Source organism: Halichoerus grypus, chromosome 10, assembly GCF_964656455.1.
Source record: "Halichoerus grypus chromosome 10, mHalGry1.hap1.1, whole genome shotgun sequence".
Taxonomy (NCBI): domain Eukaryota; kingdom Metazoa; phylum Chordata; class Mammalia; order Carnivora; family Phocidae; genus Halichoerus; species Halichoerus grypus.
The window spans coordinates 21,178,322-21,199,144 of record NC_135721.1 but is presented as its reverse complement, the minus strand read 5'-3'; the positions used below and the strand labels follow the sequence as shown (position 1 = coordinate 21,199,144).

At 54.1% G+C, this 20,823-nt stretch overlaps 2 protein-coding genes and 2 non-coding genes across 11 annotated transcripts; 1 reads left to right on the top strand and 3 right to left on the bottom strand.

The window, feature by feature from the left end:
- Positions 1 to 59: 59 nt before the first annotated feature.
- OST4 (oligosaccharyltransferase complex subunit 4, non-catalytic) lies at positions 60 to 14,104 on the top strand. Of its 2 annotated transcripts, none has more exons than XM_036090187.2 (3): positions 60 to 187; positions 301 to 438; positions 12,854 to 14,104. In XM_036090187.2, exon 2 carries the CDS (start codon positions 302 to 304, stop codon positions 413 to 415), a length of 114 nt encoding a protein of 37 aa, XP_035946080.2. In that variant the 5' UTR covers positions 60 to 187; position 301; the 3' UTR covers positions 416 to 438; positions 12,854 to 14,104. The 2 variants fall into 2 exon arrangements, with proteins under 2 accessions (XP_035946080.2, XP_035946079.2); XM_036090186.2 differs by lacking the exon at positions 12,854 to 14,104 and adding an exon at positions 1,092 to 1,322.
- AGBL5 (AGBL carboxypeptidase 5) lies at positions 362 to 20,658 on the bottom strand. 7 transcript variants are annotated; one of them, XM_078056091.1, is made up of 16 exons: positions 18,636 to 18,828; positions 17,257 to 17,516; positions 16,843 to 17,014; positions 16,359 to 16,522; positions 15,622 to 15,799; positions 15,179 to 15,357; positions 14,298 to 14,754; positions 13,639 to 13,808; positions 13,196 to 13,331; positions 12,337 to 12,536; positions 11,521 to 11,735; positions 4,234 to 4,389; positions 3,058 to 3,164; positions 2,092 to 2,222; positions 1,599 to 1,719; positions 362 to 500 (listed from the first exon to the last, which is right to left on the bottom strand). In XM_078056091.1, the coding sequence occupies exons 2-16, from the start codon at positions 17,469 to 17,471 to the stop codon at positions 390 to 392; spliced, it is 2,712 nt and encodes a 903-aa protein (XP_077912217.1). In that variant the 5' UTR covers positions 17,472 to 17,516; positions 18,636 to 18,828; the 3' UTR covers positions 362 to 389. The 7 variants fall into 7 exon arrangements, with proteins under 7 accessions (XP_077912217.1, XP_035946068.1, XP_077912216.1 ...); XM_036090174.2 differs by lacking the exons at positions 362 to 500; positions 18,636 to 18,828 and adding exons at positions 18,877 to 19,017; positions 20,528 to 20,658 and having other exon boundaries at positions 2,708 to 3,164; XM_036090178.2 differs by lacking the exon at positions 362 to 500 and adding an exon at positions 2,708 to 2,754 and having other exon boundaries at positions 18,636 to 18,827.
- TRNAA-AGC (transfer RNA alanine (anticodon AGC)) lies at positions 19,155 to 19,227 on the bottom strand. Its single transcript has one exon. It is a non-coding gene; the product is annotated as a tRNA-Ala (tRNA).
- Positions 19,566 to 19,655, bottom strand: TRNAY-GUA (transfer RNA tyrosine (anticodon GUA)). Its single transcript is given in 2 exon segments — positions 19,566 to 19,601; positions 19,619 to 19,655. It is a non-coding gene; the product is annotated as a tRNA-Tyr (tRNA).
- Positions 20,659 to 20,823: the final 165 nt, after the last annotated feature.

Genomic DNA, 20,823 nt, shown 5'->3' with positions numbered 1-20,823 from the left:
CCGAGACCCCGCCCCTTGCGATGCGCGCGGGGAGCAGGCGAGACGGCGGGGCTAGAGAGCCCGTTCCGACCGAGCCGCAGGCCGGAAGTGCCTGGTTTGGGCTTGCGCTCGCGCTACCAACTTCCGGGCCGGGACTCCTACCTCCAGCTAGTACGCGGACCGCATCGCGGGGAGCCCGGCTGATCAGGTGAGAGGCACGCAAGCGGGCTCCACGGCACTTCGGCGGTGGCTGGTCCTGGGGGTCTCGGCCTGGGCGACGAGTGCGCGGGCCTCGGGCTCAGTCCCTCCTCTTCTCCGCAGGATGATCACAGACGTGCAGCTCGCCATTTTCGCCAACATGCTGGGCGTGTCGCTCTTCCTGCTTGTCGTTCTCTATCACTACGTGGCCGTCAACAATCCCAAGAAGCAGGAATGAAAGTGGCGCTTTCTCCGCCCCAGGTAACGGTCCGGGGCTTAGCGCCCAGCCCCCGGAGAGTGGAGTGGCGAGGCCGCGCCAGGGCCTGCAGGGTTCGAAACTTCAAATCAGAAAGTGTCGGGCCAAGCATGATACAGTCCAGAACTGAGCCCCTTTATCCACACACAGTAGGGAGAGCCTTGCAGTGCCCTGCCCTCTCTCCGTTAAACTGCTCCCTGCTAGAATGGGGGTGAGTTTCCTAATCCTCCTCGGCCCCCGTCTTCATGGTACCCCCATGCCCAGGTTGCGGGTTTGGCTACAAGGAGGCACTAACATCGGTAGGAATAAAGGTGCTGAGGATGCCATCCAAGTATGAGGATTTGGGCTCTTCACTTAAGTAGTTCTCACCTCCCTAAGGTTGTTTAGGCTTTTATTTAGGCTGAATTTGTGCGTGTGTGTGTGCGTGGTTGTAAAGATGTAGAATTCTATTTCCGTGTTCTGGGGCAAGGGGCACTGAGTTAGCGGTTGGCTACTGTAGACCCAAGTCCTAGGGAAAGGTGGGGGTGTGGGGGAACCTTAAGTGTGGGTCAGAAATGTAAAGGGGGGACAGGCTGGATGGGAGTTGATGCTTGAAGGATTTCCCCAGAGGAAAGCTGCAGCATTTTCCTTACCTCGGGTCTTTCCCCCTCTTTTCTAGGGTTCCAGGACATAGTCTGAGGCAAGATGGAGGGTATGAGGGGCCTTCACACTTCACTTCATCCCTCTACCCATCACAGCATACAAAGCAACTACACCTGGATTTTTCCAAACAACTTTTATTTCCTCAAAGTCTTCCTTAACCCTATGGAACAAGAAGCTGCCACTGAGTAGGGCCCAGTATAGGGGTTTCTTTTCTACTCCCTCCCCCCAATATAAAAATATAGATATATTTTTTTGTGGTCCCAAAATCTTGTGCTGTGGAGGGAGGGATGGGGTAGCAGGTTCCTGCTTTGTCCTGTCTCAAGGTGATGCTCTGCGATGCCTCAGAAGAGTGTGGCTGGCATTCCAAGGAGTTATGGTTGTCACATGGAATCAACAGCTGAGGGAGGGGACTAGCACATTCCCCACTGTGTTCCCATCTTGGGGCTGAATACTGGGCATGAAGGTTGAGGCATCAGACCCGGGGAGAGACAGTGAGTGGGGGAGATTTAGGGACAAAACAAACCTCAGGTTGGCCCAAGGGCCCCCCGCTGTAACAAATCCGGGACTGGGAGTCAGACAGACTACAGGAAATAGGAGAAAAGGCAGGGGCAGAGCGGGGCCGTGGGGGCCCGGCCTGAGGCAGCCTGCAACAGAGAAGAGAGAGGAATCAGGGTTGTGAAAACTCTGCCCCTCTTCTGGTCTGTTTGCCAGGGGCTGGGAGATGAGAAGGCGAGATGGGTAAGGATAGAGGGGTTGAGCACTGCACAGTGGGCTGATGCTGGAACGAGCCAGCTCCTAGGCCTTAGGCCCTAACAAGAAGTTGTTTTCTTGTCTGTTTGGAGGGAAGACTGAGGCCATGATGGGAAAAAATTCAGGGACAAGATTCTTAATGAAAGTACCTTTAGTTTTTTGGGAGTCAGGGGGAGTAGGGAAGGAAGAAAATGGTCCTGAACGGCAGAAGTGGGAATGAAGGGATAGAAGTGAGGTGGGGTGAGGGACTGGACCCAGGTGCTCACCCTGGTGCAGAGTGGGGTCCCGGCTCCGGCTCACTGCTCTCCCTGGTCCGGGGTATAGGGGATGTGAGGCCAGAAGAGCCGCTCATCCCTCTGCGAGTCGGCGGTGAGCCCCGGCCCAACCTGGGCCTAGCCTGTATGGATACGGGGTGGGCTAAGAGGCTGGATTCTTCCATGAACTGTTTTGCTTCTGGGTTTGCTTCTAGAGTTTCCATGCGTAAGAATGTAGTATAGGGGACAACATAGGTATTGGGACCTTGAATTTCTGGGCACTGTCCTTGGCTGAGAAGGTAAGGCAGGATAATAGCTAGAGAATTCTTGGGTTCAGTCTATGACTCCAAGTCTTAATTAACTAGGGGAGGCAAAAGGATCCAGTGTTCAACCTCCATGGTTGTATCATGGCTAACATCTGGCTAAATAGAGAAGCAGTGTATGGAAAGCAGCTGGAGAATTGGGAGGTCTCCCTCGGAGCCTTGCGTGCCTCAGCCCCTGCCAGAGCAGCTTCGGCTGCACCCATCCAGTCTCTGCCTGTACCCAGCTTTAGCCAACTTAGCATGGGGAACCGGACTGAATTGGAGTTGGCACAGCTGTTCTTAGGAGCAGCAACCAGATGTGTTACCTGGGGAATCCGGGACCCCTCCTGGCGGGAACTCTCTTCGGGCAGGTCTGGGCAGAAAGAGAGGAGAAGCTAAGGGCAGGGGCAGGCAAAGCCAAAGCCAGCAGGCTGAGGTTGGGGTATGTCTGGCAGGGACATGGGTTGGAAAGCAAGCAAGAGACCTGGCTGAAGGGACTGGGGGCACTGGACAGACAGAGGCACTCAGGCACCAGAGTAGCTTTCTGATATGGTTGAGGGGAGAGGCTGAAAGCAGTGCTGAGCATTTTCCCTCCCACTGCCCAGATGAACAGTGCCTTGCTGGGCTCTGCCAGGGTTGTTTTACTGGGGGGCTGGGGAAGACCCAAAAGTGTTACCTGCAACCGTGTCCTGATACAGGGGATCCGAGGTCCTAGCAGCCCTTTCCCAATCACCATGACAGCCTCTGGCTTGTCCCCTGAGGACAGGAGTGAGCAGCTGCTCCCTAGGAAACAAAGGAAACATCAGGGTAGGGGACCGTGGAGAAGAAGAGGTAACTTCCTTTAGATCAGGGTTTTCTCAGGATTGGCAATATTGACATTTTGGGCTGGATAATTCTTTGTTGTGGGGGGCTGTCTTGTGCACTGTAGAATGTTACGCAGCATTCCTGGCCTCTACCCACTGGATAGCATTTCTTCTTCCCCTGCCCCTTCTCCACTGTAACAACCAGAAATGTCGTCAGACCTTGCCACGTGTTCCCTAGCGGGCAAAACGGCCCCTGGTTGAGAAGCACGGCATGCTCCAGTCTGGTCCAAGGGCTGGAGTAGCAGCTTGCATCTTGAATCACAGCGCATCAAGCCGAGCCACTCTGAATTTATAGAGCTAAGAGCCTATCCCATCCAAATGAGTAAGTGTTTTAAGGATCAAGTAAGTACCCAAGACTGGTGGATTGAGGGCTACCCATTGAAGACAGTTGACAGGTTGGGAGTTACGGACTCTGAGGGAGTTATAAGGTGTTGGGTTGGAGTCTTAGGACTCCTTCCCATCCAGTCCTTTACACAGCTTGGGGTATGACTTAAAAGGAGAGCAGGTGGCCTAGGTTTTATGTGGATGATGGGGTTACACAGCATTTGCTGTGATGACAGGTGAAAGACCTATGTCTTTTTCATTCTTCAGTTTTGTCTAAACTGGAGTCAGGAAGCTCCAAGTAGCAGGTACCCGGGTTGTTCAGCTTTAAAAATGAGGATTAAGTGGGGTACTGTGCTTAGGGCAGCGCCTGCCACATAGCAGACACTCCGGACATGGTGACTTATCAGTTTATTATACAAAGACAGTTTCCAGCTCCCTGTACAAGGGCATAGGTGCTCTCGGGGTTTAGGATAATCCAGGAGGGTAAGTGATGTCCCTGCTGTGCAGAGGGCTGCATGACATCAGGTCAAGAAAGAAGTCCAGGTCAGGTGGCACGGGAGCTGAAGGGACTGGTTTAAGCCTAGCAGGGAGCCTGGTCTATACCCTCGGTGGTAGGGAAGGAAGGAGGCTGGCCCACCCAGATCTCGGTGGCCATGGGTACAGACCTGATATGCTGAGTGAGCTGGGCAGCAGACAGGAGCCCATGCTGGGTGAGGAGGCCGGGCTAGAACTAGCGGGATTTGGGGACGGGGCCAGGATGCTTGAAGTAGGGCGATGGGTCAGTGGCTGCTGCCGCCGTCTCCTGTCCTGGCTTCGGGGCTCTGAGGGGAAGGGACATAGGAGAGAAAAGGGCAAATAAGCGAGGCCCTGGCGCTCCACTGTCGTGCTGGCGCCACCTGCCAGGAGATGCCGGCTCTCAGGCTTGTCATCACGCCAGCACCCCTCTTCAGAAGCAAATCTCAGATGGGTAGAAGGACCTCTGACATTTATTCCAGTTATCCAGGCGACAGCCAGCCCTCATCCGCCTCTCCGTGGCTAACCAGCCTACTCACTCACCAGTTCATTTCTGAACAGTTCAGTTCTCTTCTGGCAGAGAAGTGATTGAGCTTGGCTTCTGAAACATGGCTCCCCTAGGTTCTCCTACCTCTAACCGCCCCTCTTCGTCTGCTCTTCCTGCCCCCAAATACCAGTGCTCACCCACCCCCGCCAGTTCTACTCTTGGTCCCCTCCTGCTCTGTATACTCTCCACTCTCAAGCTGCTCGCTAGCCCTTTCCCTGGGATGGCAGGTCAGCGGTCCACTGGCCTCTCTACCTGCTAAGTCTCTCGTGACCCCAGCAAAACTCATTTTCTGCCATCCTTCCTTTTGTTCTTATCTTGGTGAAAAATGGGCTAGAAACCTTGTTTCATCTTTTGACTCCTCGCTTAGATTTTGATTCGTGTTTAACCAAATCTGGCAAACACTGCCGCAGCCTTCGCTGGGATTTCTCCTTCATTCTCCCTTGCCTTGGCCCGTGTCCAGATACAGGTCTTTGTCTCTCTCATCAGGCTTTTGGAAAAAAAAAAAAAAAAAACCCTGCTGGTCGCCCTAGCTTGAATCCCTTCCCTTTTAACAAGCTGTCTTTCACACTGGTGCCAGAAATTATTCCAAAGCCTAGACCTGATCAAAAATTATTTGGTTCAGGCCAGGGGGAGATACTGAAGGTCTTTTAAAGGATAAAGTCTCAACCTTTCAACATGGCCTTCAGAGCTCCACCCGCTGTGGTTCCAGGCTGCCCGCCCTTGACAGCATGCTGACTTGATCCTTCGTCCCCTCTGCTGTTGCCCCTGCGGCTGCAGCCCTGTGGTTCTCTGCAGCGTCGGTTTCCTCTCCTAGTCAAACTTCACAGGCCCCACCTCAGATGTCACCTCAGTGAAGCCTCCTTGACCATCACAGGTAGAATTAACTGTTCCCCTTCGTTGTCCTTTGTTCACCTGGCTAGTAATCGTTTATGGGTTTTGTCTCCTTAATGAAATAAGTTAGTACATGTAAAGTACTTATGCTAATGCCTGGCACATAGTACTCAATAAATCTTCACTAGTATTTCTACTTGAAACTTGAATCTCTTGAGGATAGAGACTTTGTCTTTTCCAGTCTACACATCCCAATGCCTACAAAATTCTGCCTAGAAAACCAGAGACTTTAGTAAAGGTTTCGTTTTCCTGAATAGCAGACACCCACTATAGACCACGGGCTGCCTCAGTAATCTCTCTGAGCCTAAGGACACAGGCTTATCCCCTGTGTGGCAGCTCTCTCTGGTCCATTCCTTGTGGCTAAAGCGTCACTGCTACGAGTTCTGAGAGCAGATGGTGGCTGGATTGGGTAGGGAGGCTTTTGGGTTTGGCAGGTCCTTCACATCACAGAGGGACAGCAGGCGCCAAAATGCTCTCAGACCAAATGGGCTATTAACCTTCATGGAACTGAATTCAGTGGCGGTCCCAGGATGCCAGTTGGCCCCTGACAAAGCAACATGTATTAGATGGAAAACATCTCTAACTCAGGATGTAGGTGACAATAACTTGTCCAGCTACTCAGCAGTAGCTAGCAGTGACAAGGCTACTTTTGGAAGTCCCAAACCAGATTTTTAAAAACTGATACTTCTATGAATAAGGAATAGAAAAAAGGGAGAGATTTCAGGACAGAAACTAGCTTTGAGAAGTTTGCTGAGAGGCTGGGTATCAGCTATAGCCAAGAGTGAGAAATAACCAGACCTGTCAACTATGCGTCAATAATAAACACCAACAGACCTCAGGGTGCTAATAAGAGGTGACACAGCAGTGAAAGAGAGCAGAAGTCAGAGACTCATGGCCACAGTCAAATAACCTGAAGTGTTACCCACCACCAATGACTTAGAAATACCGCAGAACCCAGACCTGGGTAATTCTTTAGTAAAACAATGGTATCAGGATGATGTCCAAATGACAGTGCATAATAGGCAGAAATGAACCTGAACTTGATGAAGGATGGAAATAGTTTCTAGAGGATCTGAGGAATACCTATACACAGGGGTATGCTGAAATCATGTAAAGGATGAAGCCTCACCTATCCCAGGAAAGGTAAGAAAGAGCAAGTAAGAAAGCAAATGATAGCCTTTGGGACATTTGTAGGTTGTAGCAAGAACTGAGAAACACTCCGGAAGGTATGAAGCAAAACAGGCATTTGGTGTAAAAACTGTCAGTGTGAATGTAGGTGTTCTGGGAAGGATACTACGGATACAACTCAAGAATCCTGCCCTTATGAGCGTTTAAGGATGGGAGACCAGTCTGGTTTAGGAGAGAGGCCTAATATGGAAAGGATAAAGCATTTAAAGATCACATTTTAACTCTCACTTCGACTGTCTTAAAACCTGGCCAGGCCTGCCTCTAGACTTGGCAGTGTGAGCACACAGCCCAATTTCTCATGTTTTGACTTCTGGCCCCTGGTATAATCAGGCCTTCTCAGTCCCCACTGAGATGATTTAAGGGAGGAGCCCCAAGTATTTCTTGGTTCTAAACTCTAGAGTCAGTGGCTTAAGGCTGAGTGCAGAGTGATACGTGAATCAGCTTTGCTTCCAGACGTCGTGAGACGTGAGACTGTTCTTATGGTAATCAGCCAGAGATTCCATTTTGGGAGTGGGAGGATAACCCTGGGGCGAGGGTCTGAGGTGGAGGTGGACTGCCCTCCCCAGTGCAGGAGTTAGGTCTCACCACTTCGAGGTCTGGCATCATGCCCCCCCTTCCCCCAGACCTCTTTGTAACTGGCCCTCCGTGTAGCGCCCTAGATCTGACTGAGTCACTGGCACGGCCGTGGGCCTCACTGATGCCCTCTGGAGGGGGGGAGGGTGAGACCAGCTTTTACTTGGCTTTCCACTTCCTGCCTTTTATTCCTTCAACACGTATTTGCTGGTCATTTAATCAGTGCTAGGCGCTAAGGGAATAAATGGATGTGTCAGGAGACGTCCTGCCCTCAGATAAGCTTTCATCTGCCCTTCACCACGAAACTTGTTTGCAGCAGAGAAAGAAGCAGGATGGTGCTGGAGGCATTCTTCCTGTCCTGTGACTCGCTTTTCACAGGCGCCTCCACTTGCCGTGGGGCTTGGCCTGCTCTGCCAGGACCGGCCCGTCTGCTGAGCCACAGCGCAACAGAGGCCAGGAAAGAGTTCTAGTAGCCGCAGGCAGAAGGGCCGGAGCTGGGAGGGAGGACTGGGCAGCGGAAGGGCACCAGCTGACCGCCTCCACTTTGACCTTGCCTCTTTTACCCCAGGGGCCCGCCAGATGGGCCAGGTTGTTCTTGAGAGGGACTTGCCTGGATCCAGGGCCAGGACTAGGAGGAAGCACGTAGGGTGCACCACGTGAGAAGGCCTTGGCCTGACCCTGAGTCCTGGGTGCCCCACTGGCCTCACCTTAGTCCTATGCCCTGCAGGACTGACCGGAGAAGCCGATTGACTTATCCACTCTGTCCCCAGCAGGCCTGCCTTCGAGCTCTGCTTGCACCTCCTTTTGCACCAGCATCTTGCAGGCTTTCGGCTTCCCTGACTCAGTCGTGGACTAGCTATTCCCATGGCCTCGCCTTCCTCGGCTCGGCGAGCGCTTCTGCGCCTGCTGGCTTGGAGCTTGCCCGCAGAGCCAGGAAGGTGCTGCTCAGGACCTGCTTTGCAGCTGGGGGAACTAGGTTAGCTGGCTGGCACTGCGGTCAGAGGGTGCCGGGGGTCAGGGCTTCCTCAGAGGCTCTTGCAGCCTTCTGTCCCAGGGACGTTCCCGTTCACCCCCGAGTTGCCTTACACGTTGGCCTTCTAAAATGTCACCCTCCAGCCTTGAGCATGGAACCTCCAGACTAGTTCCTGAACCTCTGCTTTAAGCTTCTGGCTGGCTGCCTAGATCTTTTCTGAAGTGTTCTGGATAGCACAGTCTCACGCTCTGTTTTAGCCAGTAAAGGATAGTTGTAAATTAAATGTATAGTTAAGTGTGATATGATTTTTATACGTTAGTGGAAAATTTCTCATAAATTTCCAAGTCAGAAAAAAATCCTTTGTTAAATCGCAGTCTCAGTTTTGGGTTTGGACAGTACAGCTGCTTTATAGTTAGGTCTCAGAGATACGGGAGCTGTGTTCTTCCTACCCTGGAAGCCAGAGTGTGCCTGGATGTGGCGGGAGCCAGAGAGCAGATGTGTGGAGCCAGGAAATAGCACAAAGCTACAGGACAGATCAGCTGGACAAAGTTGTTTCTCCGAGGGTTGGTGGAAGCAGCCCAGGCCAGATACCACAGTGTGCACTGCAGGTCCCTATCCTAAGCCAGGCCTAGTCTCCTATCCTGGAGTCCTATCAGGGATTTTAGATGAAGCAGCAAACATTGTAGCACTTGGAGTCAAGATTCCAGCACTCTGACCTTTTCATCTCCTTAGAGTATTCCTGTTTGGTCTCATTAGTAACCCCCTTCTCAACCTTCTATGACTTTAGAGACATAGTTTCTCAGGTCTTACTAATATGGACGCAAGTCCCCAGGTGTCTCTTACTCTTTTTTTCTGCTTCTTAGTTCATCCCCCTGGGGGGACATCGCCTCTCACTTGTTTTACCTGCATGTGTGGATGACGCCTAGATCCAACCTTGTTGTCACCTTTTCTACAGGCTGGCTCTTTTTTCTGCTTGCAGGACACCTCCATATAGTTAGCCCGTGACATCCAAACATGTCTAGAATAAATAAGCTCAACATTTTTTCTTCCAAACAATGTCTTAATATCACCATGACTCTTTCCTTTGGCTGATAGCCTTGAAGCTCTTAGTCTGCCCTTCTTCCATCATCACCGAACCCTGCCACCTCTATTGCTGATACATATATTCCTCTCTCCTTCCCGGACCCTGGTACAGCCATTAGCCATCTCATGGATAAACTACAGCGAGGATTCCCCTCCCCCTGCCTGCCCAATCCACACAGTTCACAGGCTGCTCTTCCATACATGTTTTGTTCTCATCATTCTCTGAAGCACACAATCGCTGCTGTGTCTCCGTTAACTCATAATCTTTGTTTTCAAGACATTTCAACTTCTTCCTCCTGCCTCTCTTCACCTAATTTCGGTGCTGAAGGGCTTGGCCCTTTGAGCCAGCTGGGTATGTTTGCTTGTCCTCTCTACCAGAAGTGCTGGTCCTGGCTACCATTGTCATCCTGGAATGTTTCTATCAGGCCATATACTACCATCCATTCTTCAAAACCATTTCTCAACTGAGCATTTGGCTAATTACTCTTGAGTTTATCTACGACAGTGGCTCCCCAAGTCCCCTGTGTTTATAATGAGTGTGTGCTTTTATGTTCTGTTGACTGTTTTAGGTCTGTTTCCTGTAAGGAAATCCTTAGTACTGAATATGCATTTTCTTTTAGTTATCTGCGGGAAGTAACAGAGACACAGAATACATGTCCCTCACTGAAGGGGGGTGGGGGTGGGGGTGAGAATAAAATACTGATTTGAAACTGCCTAGAATCCTCCAGGGAGGACCTGGACCTAGAGAGGACTCTTTCCTATTTCTCTTTTGTAGTCAGGGAAGGGGGATCTAGGACGATGACATTCCTTCCCAGGAAGTATGAGTGAAGAGGTATGAGAGGCTGACAAGAAAGAAAGAAGGAAAAGAAATGAGAGGAAGTTTGAATAGTAAGCAGCTTGAGTAACGGCTGCCACTAACAGCGTGAGATCCTGGACAAGTCCCCTTCCACAGCCTCCGTTTTCTCCCCAGAGAAATGGAGAAACACCATCCACCCCACAGGTCCCTGTGAGGATCAAATGAAATGTATATGCGATACTGTTTTGTTCACTGTTTAATGCTATTTAAATACATAGCGTTAGTATTACTTTAATACTGTCCTTCCAACACAGTGTACAAAAGCATCCTGTCCCAGTGATGGGAGAATCCCAAAGAATGGGGCTTGGAACGTAAGCAGGATAACGGCGTTGCTTATCAGGGATAAAAGGTCCCACTGGTCAAAGCCGCTCTCCCCCTGTGCTGCTCTACCCGGCGCAGGCAGATTCCCACAGCCCAGTGCGAGCTTCTGGTCTGTCCCGGGGAAGCGCTAAGCAGGGCGAGTGCAGCCCGAAGACCCACAGAACCCTTAGCCCCAGCTAACAAGCCTCCATGCTCTGGCAGGGTTTCTCCAGCCCAGAGGCCACCAACAATACTGATCTGGGGCTTAGCGTATTTCTAGAAGTGGCACCGCAGCAGTCTCTCCCCACCAAAGTCTGAGTCACTCCCCAGGAATGGCTCCACAGCCCGCCTCTTCTTTTTCCCTAAAGGCCCATCTGTTTCTGTTACACATCTGAAACCCAGAATCTCTCATCAGGCAGGGTCTCCTCAAGCCCAGCCCAGGGGGACTGATGCCCCGTTGAGTAGCGGCGGCCGCTGCCGGAAGGACCAGACTGTTGCTTAGTAAGCCTCAGCCAGAAGCTGTCTGTAGTTCTTCCATTTTTCGTTGGAAGAGTTGGAATCCTTCTGATACCACTTTCTGAACAGGCTCTGAAGCCAGGGACAGTGTCATCCCCCAGAGGCCTCGGCTAGGGCTCTCCGGCTCTACGGTGCTGCAGCTTGCGTCGTGAGGACGTTTCCTTACACTGCTCCCGACAGGACAGACTGACGCCGGCCCTGCCGCGGAGCCTCCGCGCTTCAGCGTGGCCCCTGCTCCAGCTCGGGATCTGGCCTCGGAAAGCCCCCTGCTTCCCGGCACGGGCCGCAGCCCCGGGGCCCAGGCCTCCCGCCCGGGCCACACACACTACCGCTCGGGAGCTCGTGGCGCAGGGAACACCAAGGTCGCAGGAGAGGCTGCAGATGCTGCTAGAAACTAATTTTATTGATTGAGCCCTTGGTCCCAGCCAAGCGTGTAGCTTCAAGCTCTCACTTCCCCCAGCAATGCCCCAAACAACCGAACAGCTGTTGCAGGGCCTCCCAGACCGGCTTACCTCTGACAGGGCCCAGCACCCGGTGGCTGCCCTTTGGAGTGCTGCAGCCCAGGCCTGGCAGCCCGGGAGGCCGGCTGCCATGAAAAGGAAAGCTGGGGGGGTTCTTCATCTGTGGGGAGCTCTGCTGGCTGCCGCCGCTGCCCCCACCGCTTGTGCCGGTGCTGCAGCTGCGCGCCCGGCTCGAGGGGCTTTCAGAGCAGGAGGCAGGCAAGCCGCTGCACAAAAGCAGAGGCCGGTTAACCCCGGGCCGGGGAGGCTGTGTCCCGAGGCTGTCCCCAGGGTCTGATGCTCAGTAAAGCAGCGCCGGGGGGACGGGCACGCGGACCCGTTCCAAGGGAGAAGGGAGGAGTTTGCGTCCACAGACGAGGTGTCCGACCCGGGGCATACCGGCTGGTCCCACACATAGCTGCTCTCGCCGAGAGCGCCCCGAGAGCTATAGGGCTGGCTCTGGCAGCTTTAAGTCCCAGTGAATTCCCCTCTTATTCCCTCGTGCTGGCCCTTGGACCCCTGCGTCGTTCCCAAGCCCTGGAAGCCAAGACCTTGCCCCCACCACCACTGCAATTTTGTGCAGGGCTCTTGAGTAGGGGATCCCCTGGCCTGGTTCTCAGATGCCTAGGAAGTACGTAGCTCCAGGTAAAAGGGAAAAGGACCCCATTTCCAAAAAATGCATTAATCTTACCAATTTTAATTTACTCTGAAAATATTCACGATGTGGGCCTTTTGGATAGGGGAGGAACACAAATCCCTTGGAACTTCTTGCTCTAAGGTCCTGTTCCACTTTCATACCCTCTCCTCCTTCCACCCTGCGGGTCTTACCTGTTACTTTTGGGTGGAGTTCGAGCGCCTCTCTTCTTGTTGACACCCACGTTCATAGTGCTCAGGCCTCGGCTGCTGCGCACATGTTTTAGCATCCAGGCGCGGAGGTTCGTGAGGCTGCTGTGCTCGGATAGTACGATCCGGGGCCACGGATTGCATTCTGCCATGTCCAGCGCCGCAATGGCCATAGCTCGTCCCACCTGCGGGGTGGCCCAGTTTGGCTCAGCACCCAGGACTTGCAACCCAGGCCGCCGTGTCGGGGTGCCCTAGCACAGCACAGTGGCAGAGGAGGCCAGGCCTCACATTTTCTCAGTGGGTGCCCCCAATTTTGTGCCAGGGCTGTTTATCTCAGCAGATTTAAAGCTGTTCCCTAAACCGTTGCTCATTTGGGGGCCCTCATCCTTTATGGGCAAGAGCAGGTGTGCTTTCTGGCTGGCACCAAGAAGGAACTCTAGCGGAAGGCGCCTCAAGCTCTTCAATAACCTGCAACTCTTTCTACTTCTCTTGTGTGCCCTAGGAGCCCAGAGGTCATCAAGACCAGTGTACGTAGAGGCGATGCTTTTAAGCCCAGGAGTGAACAAACCCAGCAGGAGGAGGAAGATGAGCTCAGAGGCAAAGAATCTGACTCAGATGTGCCGGGGATTCTCTGTGGTACGGGGTCAGAAATGGCGCCTACTCATCCTCTCCATACCATGACAGCCAAGGCCCGGCCCTGACACGAGCTGAGGAATAGAACTCCCAGGGCGAGATGGTGACAGTGGTGAGCCTCTCTTCAAGGGACCTGAGTCAGGCCGCACGAGCAAAGGCCCTTCCAGACTTGGAGGTCCCCCCTTTCCCCACGTACCCCGTGCCTCCATACCTGCTCGAACAGCTCCACGGTGTATCTGGAGGGGAAGGCCGGCGGGGGAGGGGGGCTGGCACGCCCGTTGTCATGGCAGGCGGCAGGGATGCTGTTCACCGAGCGCCCAGTGTTGTAGTTGCATTCCAGTGTGTAGCTAAGACACAGAGACCTTTATCAGTGTCCTGCCTGGACAGAATCAGGACAGAACCATGGGGCACAGCCTCGGTGGTCTAAGAAGTAATCACCTGGAACAAAGTACTAATAAGACCTAGCCTCGGCACAGTCTGGCATACCCAGGAAGTCCCCAAAAGACAGAGTCCTGGACCAAAGACAGTGATGCTAATGATGAGCCTGTCTTTAGAGAAGGCTTGCGCTGTCCCCTGCTCCTCAGACAGCCTAGATTGGGTGGTGGTTTCCTTAGGGGAGGTACTTCGTCAGCTACACCCCAGCTTCCAGCCAACCTGTGGATTATCCCTGCGGCTTTGTAGATTGCAACCCGGCCGCTTCCCTCCTTCGACTGGCCGTCCCTGCGGTCTCGGGCGTACATGTTCTTCTCCGAGAAATTGCAGCCCTGGAAGTCGAAGTGTGCGGAGTTCAAGGAGATGAGCTTTGGATACAGCATATTTTCCACCTGTTTGGGGGAGGGAAAAGGCAACTCAGGAGAGACAGACAGAAGGGAGGAATGGCGGGCAAGGAAGAGATGGCAAGCAGGGGGCTGTGGGACTAAACCCACGGCAGATACCATTACAACCATCAGCAGTAGGCAGCATTCTGGAATTCTCACCGTATGCCTGATATGATTTCCAGGTGTTGGAAAGGTACAAATCCGCCTCTTTTTAAGCTCTTAGCTTCTTCTCTCCAATAATGCAAACTTGTCCTTTCCCCCTGGATTCCCAAACTCTACAATAAAGACCTTCGTTCAAAGGTCATGATGTGATGACTGAGACAAAGCCCCAGTGCCAACCCTTCTCGGCCCTTCGAAGCTTGTCTGGAGGTAGAATATCTCTTGCAGCCACAGGCCTTCCAGCCAAAAGGCCACCTTCCCTCTGTCTGTGGCCTAAGCTTTATCTCCTGACCTGCCACAGCCCCCACACTCCCATGACAATCCGGGGATTCCTACCTGGGTGCTCTCGTCACTAAAGCTGTTGCCATACATGAAGCAGCCCCTTTTGGAAGCATGTCCATGCAGGTCCACGTAGTAAGCGACACCACTCTCTTTAGGGGGGATGGTGTCGGGGGTCGGCTGCTCAGCCTCAGCGGACTGTTGGGGCATAATCCACACACCGCTGGGCTTCTGTTCTGCTGGCTTGGTCTGCGTCCAGGCTTCAGGGTTGTCCCCATCAGATGCGTGACCGAGGTGAGCTTCATTTTGGAGATTGTTAGCTTTCTCGAGGTCGGAAAGGGGAGCATGTGGAGGGAGCCGGGGACTGTGCTGGTGCTCAGAGGGACTCTGGGAGTTCAGACGGGAGTGCACGTGGTGGTAGAGAAGCACGGCTTTGGCCCCGTAGATGGCTGGGTGCAGGGCCACGTCAGGCTTCAGGTACTGACGGTTCAGATTCACTCCACGCGAGTCTGTGCTGTAGGAGGACAGGGACTGAAGCGGGCTCAAGAGGGCTGGGCCAGTGGGGGAGACGTGAGTGTGGTTGGAAGGGAGACCATGGGAGATGGACTTATAAAATGAGAGGCTCAGGCTGCATGAGGAAGGCAAGCATTGAGGACAGGCCCTCTCCCTGATCTGCTCTCACCCCTACCATAGACCTAAGCACAGCTCCCTGCACCCAGTGGAACCTGCAGTTATTCTAATTACTCCTTCCAGAGAGTGCCACGAGATGTGCCACCTTCCTTCTCTGGTCACTGGACAAGGAGATGGGCTTGCCCTTGTTCGGGTGCAAGAGGACTGTTATGCAGGAGAAGTTAAAGAAGAGGCTGACAGTGTCTCACTGAGATGGAGGACACGAGGGGGACTGGGAGCAATCCTGACAGGCTGGGGAGGCTGCTTACCGGTAGTGGCCCCGGACCACACCATCGGGGTTCAACATGGGAATCAGCTTAAAGACAAAGAGGCGACGCAGGGTTTGGGCCCGGGGGTCATCAGGTCGAAGGATGAAGTCCAGAAAGCCATTGAAGACAAAGCTAGATGGAGTCTCCCCAGGGTGTACCCTACTGCTTAAGAAGAATATCTGAGGTGGAGAGGAGAGCGGTCATTAGGCCAGTCACGCTAGAGGTCCACCCTGACAGGATATGGGGCGGGGGGTGGGCAGGAGTAGCCACTGGATTTCCAGCTGGCCGAGTCTGCAAGTGGAGTGGGAGCGGCCACGCTTGCCTCCCAGTGCAGGCTAAGGCGGTGGCCAGGGTGCTCAGAGAGAACGCGGCCTGAAGCTGTCAGCAGGGCCTGGGGCTAAGGAGAGGCCCAGGTACTATCTCTCAGCTATGCTCCCACTCACCCTCTTGCCTGTGAAACAGAATGGCCGGGGGGTGGCGGCATCAGGAAATAGCTGCTCTAGACGGGGCTCTCGGTCTTCTCGGAGCCCATGGCACGACGTGATGGTTAGCAGATCTACACGAAGTCCATCCAGGGAATAGCAAAGGATCTCCCGGTGGTAGTAGATGGTATCCAGGGGACTGTGGGGACAAAAATCATTAAGCCAGGGGAATTCCCTAAAGTCCTAACAAGAGGTGAGCCTCATCACCAGCCTAGGATTTGTAGGATCTGGTCTTTTACCTTAACCTTTGGGACCTTAAGGTCCCTCACAATGTTAAATGAGGCTGAGGATTTGGGTGGTCTGCATTGCTAGGATGCAGAGTACAGGACAGGATGAACTTACTGTTTTCTCCCCAGCTTATGGCTCCCTACGATAGATGACTTTGTGTACACGGCTGCCCTCTGTTGGACAGAAAAAAAGGTGTGCTGGGCAATGGCAGTGCTAAGTTCTGGATAACTGATGGGAGCTGGGATATTAAGAGGCTTGAACTGGGCAGGTGGATGAGTGGAATGTAGGTGGTGGTACGGTGAGATCAAGGTCATACACCTATTTGTCAAAGGTACCCAAAGTCCCACATTCTGTACAGAAAAAAGAACTGGTGACATTTATGGTTCAGGGCTCCTGGGGCAAGTTCCAGAAGTAGCAGAGGTGCTGTCTGGTCCGGGACTGTGTGGCAGGAGTAAGGACGGGGGCGGCACCTGCTATGGGTAGGGTGGTTCTCCAGAAAGCGCTGGTCTAGCTGGTTTAGCAAATCCTGGCAGTCACTGTAGGAGAAGGGGTAGCAGAAGGCGAAGAAGGTGGTGGCCCCACGGCCCTCCACGAAACGGTGAACAAAGGATAACACAAACTGCGTCTCTGTCATCTGAGGAGCAGAGAAGGAAGAGGGAGGGGCCGCTGGTGTGAGAACTAAGATCCTACTGGGATCACCAGGAACTGACCCTACACCCTCAGCACAGTGACCAACTTCCCTCCCTCTGGAACTTTCCATAGGACAGCCGGCTCCTTCTAGGCTTCCTGAGGCAAGGGCTTATCTTGGGACTCCAGCTAGCACTGGAGGGAAAGCGGATACCAAAACCGGGTGTGCCGCCTGCCTGGTACTCCGTATTGAGGCTAACTCCTCTTTCCTGTCCCTCCTCTACTTTTAGTTCCCCAGTCCGTCTTTCCTCCTCACGGAGAACTTACCTCAAACGTGGGCCGATCTCGAATGCGTTCCCAGCGTGGCCGGGTGGGCAGTGTGCGCACAAAGGGGGCCATGCCCTGGGAATACAGCTTGCTTTGCTTATTCATGTTCATAATGTTGATCTTGATGAGTTTCCCTGGAGTTCCTCCCCGGACACTGAAGTAGAACCATGACCTGCGGGCCGGGGGAGAAACAGGACACTGGATACTGAGGGTTGGAGGGAGGGTATGTGGGACAGCTGGAGCAAGCGAAATTGGGAAAGGCCTGTTCAGTAGGGGGGAGGCAAGGAGAGAGGGAGGAGGGTTGAGAGAGGAAGGGTAGTGAACTGTAAGTCAGAGAGCTGACTGAGCAGGGATTTGGGGACACGGACATCTACTCTCTTCTCTTTCTTCCGCCCTCCACTACTTTCCTCTTACCTGTTCCCATTTTCAAATTCTGTTTCGGCACAGTCTGGTCGGGTCCACACGTTGAACTCGTAGTCAGGGGAAGAGGCAATGCTGCTGATGGGGGCTGATGCCCCACCTGCTCCTCCTTCCCCATCGCTAGACACAGATTCCACCTTCTCCACGTGGGCTAGGTTCCCTGAATCAAAGCGAGAACTGAACAACAAGCCCCCACAGCGCAGCTCCATGGTGAGGCTGGGAAAGCATCCTCCTGCCCACTCTGGCCCTGAGAGCTGGGGAAAAATTGGGGGGGGGGGGACGTAGGAAGGAGAGGAAGAAAAATAAAAACAAGTTTTTTGGGTATCTCCTGATAAATGAAAGCTATTCTTAGGGAGTGCCCTAAGAAGCAACAGGCTCTTTCCACCTCAGAAAAGGGAGAAGTGGCCTTCTGGCAAAGACTAAGAGAAAGCAGTATTCTGTCCCCACACTAAGGGTTTATAACTGACCTAAAAGGACCCCATTTTACAACAGCTTGGCTATTCCAAAATGAAGTACTCAATGGCTTAACTATGTTGAGAAATGCTAGATTCTAAACTTTTCTGCAGCCCAAAGGTTAGAGAATAACATTAGAGAAGTCCGATTTCCCACACCTAGCCCAGATAAACCCACCACCACCCGTGGCCATCTTGAGAGATGGCCGTTCTGGATCTCTGGTTCCTGGACTGGCTCCCCCCTCTCCAGCAGAGCGGAGAGAACCAAGTTCCAAGTTTAAATGGGCAGCTGCTTCTCTCCACTCCTCTGTCCTCACAGGCATTCGGTCGGTTGCTCCCCTGAGCCCTGGAAGGGCTGGGTCTTCCTTCTTTTTTTTGTTACTACCTTATGCCTGTTATGAAAGAAAACTAGAGAACTGCGGCCTTTGCCAAGACAAAAGAAACTGGGCAGTAGCCGCCTGCTCACCTGGAGACAGTAGCTCAATTCCAGTTAGGGCATGGGTTTGTCTGCAGCCCCCTCCCGCCCTGCAAAGCACTGGAGTCCCTGAAAAAGCTACGCTGGCAGTAGTTGTGGGTGAGGGATGGGTACCCTGAGCACCCCTAAAAAAGTGGCTGGTAGACACCCACTTGGGGGCAAGGGGTGGCTTCTCGACCCTCGACTCCGACAGACCCTCGCCTCACACTGATCGAGCTCGCCCAGGGCAGGGTGGGGTTCGGAGGCATGGAGGGGCGAGACAGACTCACACTCGAGGAGGGACTGGGGGGCCTGAGATGCGGCCCCGGGCGTGGGGGTGGGGCCGGGGAGGCCCGGGCCGGGAGGGGGGGCGGGGCGGCATTCCAGAGGGACTCCGGGCTGAAAGGGGCTGACCAGGGGGCGGGGCCGGGGCCGGCGGGGCCCGCGCTCCACCCAGCGCCCCTCACCTCTCTCGGGGCCGGCGATCCCGCTCCCTCTCCCGCTAGCGAGGCGCCACCTCGGGCCCCGGCACCCGGGCCCTCCACCCAGGACCCAAACAAAACCCGAGCGCCGCGGTGCCGGGACCCCGCTCTGCCAGGAAACAAGAAGTCTCTCGCCTATTGGCCGCGGGTACAGCTGGCTACCCGCCCAGTAAGGCTCGCTGCCATTGGTCAGCACGCAGGGGTTCCCTCGCACGTTAGCGGGTACCTGAGCCAGTGGCGTTTGGGGGCTCGGCCGGCGGGTCGGGCCGGAGGGTTCCACCGCATCTTCTCAGAAGACGGTTAACGGCCTGCCGGCCAAGAGGAGGAAAACGCAAAGTGACCAGGAAATAAACGGGAAAAGACTCACCTGCAAAATAAAAGGACAATGTGCGAAGCTAATCATTGCCCACCCTACTCCTCCGTGTATTACAAAACACCTTCCTGGGTCAGCGGATCTCCCGCTATTAAGGGATCCTTTGATGCACGGGGCAAAAAAAGCCTGAGTGGAGGATGCGGGCATCGATCCCGCTACCTCTCGCATGCTAAGCGAGCGCTCTACCATTTGAGCTAATCCCCCGCTTGCTGCCGTTCCTCTTCCCTTTGCCTTACAGGCTGTTCTGGGCTGGCCGCTGACCCGAGGACCGACCGTAGTTCAAGACGTTTATATAGCAGAGTACGGTGGGGGTCATGGGCAAAATTTTTTAAAGCAGGCATATAATAATCACACGTAAGTAATAGTAATACATATCTTCGCATCTAACCCACAAGAGCGCGGGATTGGATCCTGACTACGTACCGCACGTGTGTTTTACCGAACAGCTGCAGCGCTCCTGCAAACGCACAGCGGGCGTCTGAGTGAAACTTTCTCCCTACGGGATAATTGAATTAAGCGGAGGCTAAAAAGATCATACGAAGTCCTTCGAGCCGGAATCGAACCAGCGACCTAAGGATTGCCGCAACACACTCCACTACAGTCCTCCGCTCTACCAACTGAGCTATCGAAGGCTCCGCTGGTCCCAGCGCCTGCCAGTTCCTCCCTAATGCTTACCAAGGCCGCACCGCTCTGACAGGATCTAAGGGGCTTTGAGGACAGCTGCCCCCCCCGCACTTTATAGAGGAGCTCGCCCCGCCGAGCCCCCCCATGTCGCACAGAACAAAGGAAGCCGGAAACAGAAGTGCGAGCAAAGGACCCACTTCTCAACTCTGGACGAAGGAAATGCGCAATACACTTCCCTTCCATTTCCCTACTTTTTACAAAACAAAACAAAAACCCCGGCCCCTCCTCACCCCCCGTGGCTTTTATGGGATTGCGGACGCTTTGAGATCCCGCCCGCACCCTCGGGCTGCTGGGCAGCATTTTCCCCGCGCCGCGGGGACGCAGCGTGCTCCGCAGTTGCAAGGCGCAAGCCCCGGTTGCAAAGCCGAGGGTTTACTTTCGTTATTTGCTCTAATTTTCCCTTGGGTGTCTCGGGGGCGCCAATAAAATCCTACTGCTCTCCCGACGTGAAGGACATTCATTCGGTCAGTTAACCACCGTTTGGTCAGGATCTTTCGTTCTGGCTGGAGCATGAGAAGGCCGGACCAGCGAGCTCCCAGCGGCGTGCCGGCGGCGCCCGTCCCGCGGCGCACAAACCCGGCGGTTCGGGGCCCCGAGCGGGGCCGAGCCCACCCCGCCGCCCCTGCCCCTACCCCGTCACGCCTTCGCGCCTCTTTCCAGGGGCCTGGAATGCCAGCCTCCACTCCTCTGCCCACCAGAAGTTCCTGGGCCTTTGAAACAAACCTAATACCCGGGTTCCGGGTAAAGCCTTGCTTGGTGGTCTGGCGGGGCGGGTGTGCGGGAAGAGCTGGGCCATTCCCCGCCCTGCGGCCTGTGCTACCTGGAGTCAGTCGCCCTGCGCAAATCCAGGTCGGGGGATGGTTTCAGGCCCATTCGCAGCTCCGACACTTTATGGGCACTCTCAGGCTGGTGTTTAAATCCGACGTCTCTGCTCATTGAGCACAGCACCGCTTTGACCCTTGCGCCCACCCACAATGCAAGTGGTTGACGTCTTCCCACCAATTTCTTGGTTTAACCTCATTCTGTTGCTGCAAATGCTACCATTGTGTCCGAGAGCGTTAACTTGGCTAGTTTTCTTGGCTCGGCGTTTAGCGTGCTGGCTGGCTCTCTTTCTTG

Excerpts from the sequence above, each read along its gene's own strand:
- OST4 (XM_036090187.2), top strand. The coding sequence starts at position 302 with ATGATCACAGACGTGCAGCTCGCCATTTTCGCCAACATGCTGGGCGTG.
- AGBL5 (XM_036090174.2), bottom strand. The coding sequence starts at position 17,471 with ATGGAGCTGCGCTGTGGGGGCTTGTTGTTCAGTTCTCGCTTTGATTCA. Across the intron at positions 15,358-15,621 it reads TCTGTTTCACAGGCAAGAGG|ATATTCTTCTTAAGCAGTAG; the intron begins GTGAGTGGGAGC and ends TCTCCACCTCAG. Across the intron at positions 14,755-15,178 it reads GTGGTCCGGGGCCACTACCG|CACAGACTCGCGTGGAGTGA; the intron begins GTAAGCAGCCTC and ends GTCCTCCTACAG.